This window comes from Bidens hawaiensis, unplaced genomic scaffold (assembly GCF_021521415.1).
Source record: "Bidens hawaiensis isolate Kalapana, Puna unplaced genomic scaffold, B.hawaiensis_p1.1 tig00032034_1, whole genome shotgun sequence".
Lineage (NCBI taxonomy): Eukaryota > Viridiplantae > Streptophyta > Magnoliopsida > Asterales > Asteraceae > Bidens > Bidens hawaiensis.
In genome coordinates this window covers 70781-74294 of record NW_027495419.1, presented here as the reverse complement: position 1 = coordinate 74294, position 3514 = coordinate 70781, and the positions used below count along the sequence as shown (strand labels likewise).

General features: G+C 41.6%; 1 protein-coding gene across 1 annotated transcript; it reads right to left on the bottom strand.

Annotated features, from left to right (window-relative positions):
• Positions 1 to 350: 350 nt before the first annotated feature.
• Positions 351 to 1244, bottom strand: LOC143582873 (uncharacterized). Its single transcript, XM_077065349.1, has one exon. It carries the CDS (start codon positions 1242 to 1244, stop codon positions 351 to 353), a length of 894 nt encoding a protein of 297 aa, XP_076921464.1.
• Positions 1245 to 3514: the final 2270 nt, after the last annotated feature.

Below are 3514 nucleotides of genomic sequence, written 5' to 3'. Positions count from 1 at the left end.
CTTCCGCTTTCCACCACCTCTTTCTCTATCCAACTCTATCGCCTCTCGAGAACTAGCGACCTCTCTCTCCTCCTCCCAATAAACTCTGACGGAATGGGGATGCTCAAGACGTGGATCCATGCCCAGAATAAAAGACTCAATCGCATAAACGGGATGACACGGATCAATGAGACCGTCTTGACCACTCGGGTGTCTCATGGATTAAGCAACATAAGTGACACTATCGTCGTTGGCTCTAAGAGTGATCTTACCATCAAAAACATCTACAAGTTCCCTAGCAGTACGTAAGAATGGACGACCTAAAATAATAGGAACTCTCTCATCAGCCTCCATATCTAAAACCACAAAATCTACGGGAAAACCAAATTATCGACTTTCACGAGCAAGTTTTCTACTATCCCCCTAGGGTACTTCACCGAACGGTCAGCTAAAGACAAGGTCATGCGGGTGGGTGTGAGCTCTCCTAGGCCTAGCTTCTCAAACAACGAATATGGCATTAAGTTTATACTAGCTCGTAGATCCACCAACGCTTGACACGAGGTATCCTTACCAAACAAACATGGAACAGTGAAAACACCGGGACCAGGTAACTTCTCGGGTACCTTATTGAGAACTATTGCCAAACACTCTCCGTTCAGTGGAACGGCCGAAAGCTCCTCCAAACTTTCCTTTCGCTTAAGATTATCTTTCAAGAACTTGGCATATTTCGGCATATGCCGGAGGACCTTGATAAATGGAAGATTAATCCTAAGCTGCCTAAACATATCTAGGAAATTCCCGTACTCTCTTCTGAATTTCTGATTCTTAACTCGGGCTGGATACGGCATACGAGAATGATCTATAAGCGGTGAAGGCCTAACATCTCTCAGTTTCTTTTCCTCACTTCCTCTAACTGTGGACTCACTGGTTGGTGCGGTACTTGCTGGGTCTAACCTAGGTTGCACCCTCCCAAGAGTCTCCAACACTATCTCCTTATCTACAAACTCATCACTCTCCTCTACCTCAATCTCTCTCTTCGGACTTAAAACCCTACCACTACGAGTAGAAATGGCATTTATTTGAGCGGTCTGATTCTGCTGAGTAGAACATGAAAACTGACTTGGGGGACTCTCATCTAAACGTCGGGCTATATCACCTACGGTCCTTTGCATGTCGAGCATAGCTGATTGTTGATTCTTAAGAAGTAGATCATGCTCAACAAGAGTTTTTTGAGTAACTTGATCTCTAGTAATGATTTGCTGCATCATCTCATCCAACTTCTTACACAGATCTGGCCCCTTACTCCCACCTTAACTACTTTCATCCCCACTAAACGATTGATTCTGCCCCTGGTTAAGATTTGAACTTGGTTGGAAACTAGGGGGTGTACCGGAAGAACGCCAATTAGAATTATTGTTATTATTTTTATAGTTGTTCCAGTTTGAATTATTATTACCATTAAATACATTAGGAACCCTATTCTGCCCTCCTATGAACTCTACCTGCTCTTGACTCATCAAAGGACAATCTAAAGTCCCATGCCTCCTCTACACAACTCGCACTTATCTATCTTAGCCCTAAGGCTTTTAATCTCACTGGCTAGACCTTATAAGGCAGTAGCCACACTAGTATCCAGATTAACCCGATGCACACCTCAGACGGATGAGGGTGTACTAGTGACGGGATTTGAATTCCCTTTACGTGGCTTTTTAGCAAACTCGGACTGGGAAAAACTTTCAAAAAACTCATTACACTCTACTACACCTTTCTTATCCATTAAATTACCTCCAGCAACAGTGTCGAAACGAGCTTGTGTCTCATATGTCAGCCCAATGTAAAACTTCTCGACCAGAGCACACGGAGTAAGACCATGCTTTGAACAACGGGCCAGTAAAGCCTAAAAGCGCTCCCAAGCTTGATAGTATAGCTCGTCCGGCTCCTTATGGAAAGAATGAATCTGATCACGGAGACGAGATGCTTTGGCAGGCGGGAAGTATTTCATCAAGAAAGCGGTACGCAACGCCTCCCATGTAGTGAATGCTCCAGCAGGTTGCGAATCGAGCCAAGTGGAAGCCCGACGCGTAAGTTAAAACGGGAACAAATGGAGGAAAATGGTATCTTCATTAGCACCTTGTAAATTGAACGTCCTAAGCACATGGGTAATACGGTTGATATGCGCTGGTGCATCTTCATCGTCATGGCCATGGAATAGATTGATCTGGGTGAGACTGGTTATGACATAAGATGGAATCTGCCAGGAATTAGGGTTAATGATTGTGGGGGTGATGATGGGCGAGTGATCTCCGGTGAGACCCTCGAAGGCTTGTTGGTAAACGGTTCGGTTGTCGGCCATTTGAATATCGGGAAGGGTTCTGGGACTCGACGGCGGTGAGCTGTGTGGTGATGACTTCGGAGGAGAATCTATGATGATCGGTGACGATGAACTGGCTTCTGGCTTTAACGGAGGTGGTCCTTGCGAACGAAGATGTGGCATAAACCTGAAAAACACACAAGACCAAATCAATAGACTCAATGCAAATATGAAAACAAAAACTAAGAATAAATAAAATAAACTAGACTTAAAATTAAACTAAAATTAATTGGACTCCTATGACTCAAAGACAAAACAAAACAAAACAAGTAGCACGTATGTAGCAAATTAATCTAATCAAAGCTAATAACGCAATCGCCAAGAGTCCCGGCAACGGCGCCAAAAACTTGGTGTGCTTGAAGTAGTCTAATAAAAACACGCTAATCTAGACACCAAGTAATAAATTCTAGAATCTTAACTAAACTGAAACTGCTAACCGGCAAGTGAACCGGTCGACTCTAGTACAGCTAAGTAAGTCCGGATATCGAACCCACAAGACTCTTTTAATTATGTAAACTAGCTAAATTAGACTCAACTACAGACACGATTATTTATTATTTGTTTAAGGGAGTTTTACTAATAAACTAATTAAGGAAACTAAAGACGACTAAACTTATAACTTGGACTTAATTCAGATGATAATGAACAACCACCTAGGCTAGAATCCCCTAAGTTTCATTTAACAATTAACCGGGAGAGTATTTAGTTATGGTATTGGGATCGTAAAATAGACGCTTAAGAGAAAACCCGAATAGGACCCTTGACCCTTCTCAAGAGACACCTATGGATTTCTAATAAGTTTTAACGAACACCAGTATTAAAAATTAAGTTTCCTTACGTCACCTAATTAATTAAAAACTAGTTCCTTTGTACGAAATCCTACCTTACAGCGCGGAAATCAAAGGCTGTCTAATATATTCAATTGACTCGATAGAAAAGGTTAATCAATCAAACCTAGACGGACTCCTTACGAAGAACTAAATCTAGCAATCCTGATCAACAAAGACCTATTAATAACCTAGCATCTTACAGCTATTTAGGTTAGCAACACACTTAGGTTTATTTGATTAACTAATATTATTCCTATGATCTTATCGCGAAATCAATCATAAAATAGTCAAAAACACAAAGTAGATGAACTAATAGAAACCTATCATAATGACA

What these genes read in the sequence shown, in the direction of transcription:
- LOC143582873 (XM_077065349.1), bottom strand. Translation starts at nt 1,244, where the DNA reads ATGCAGCAAATCATTACTAGAGATCAAGTTACTCAAAAAACTCTTGTT.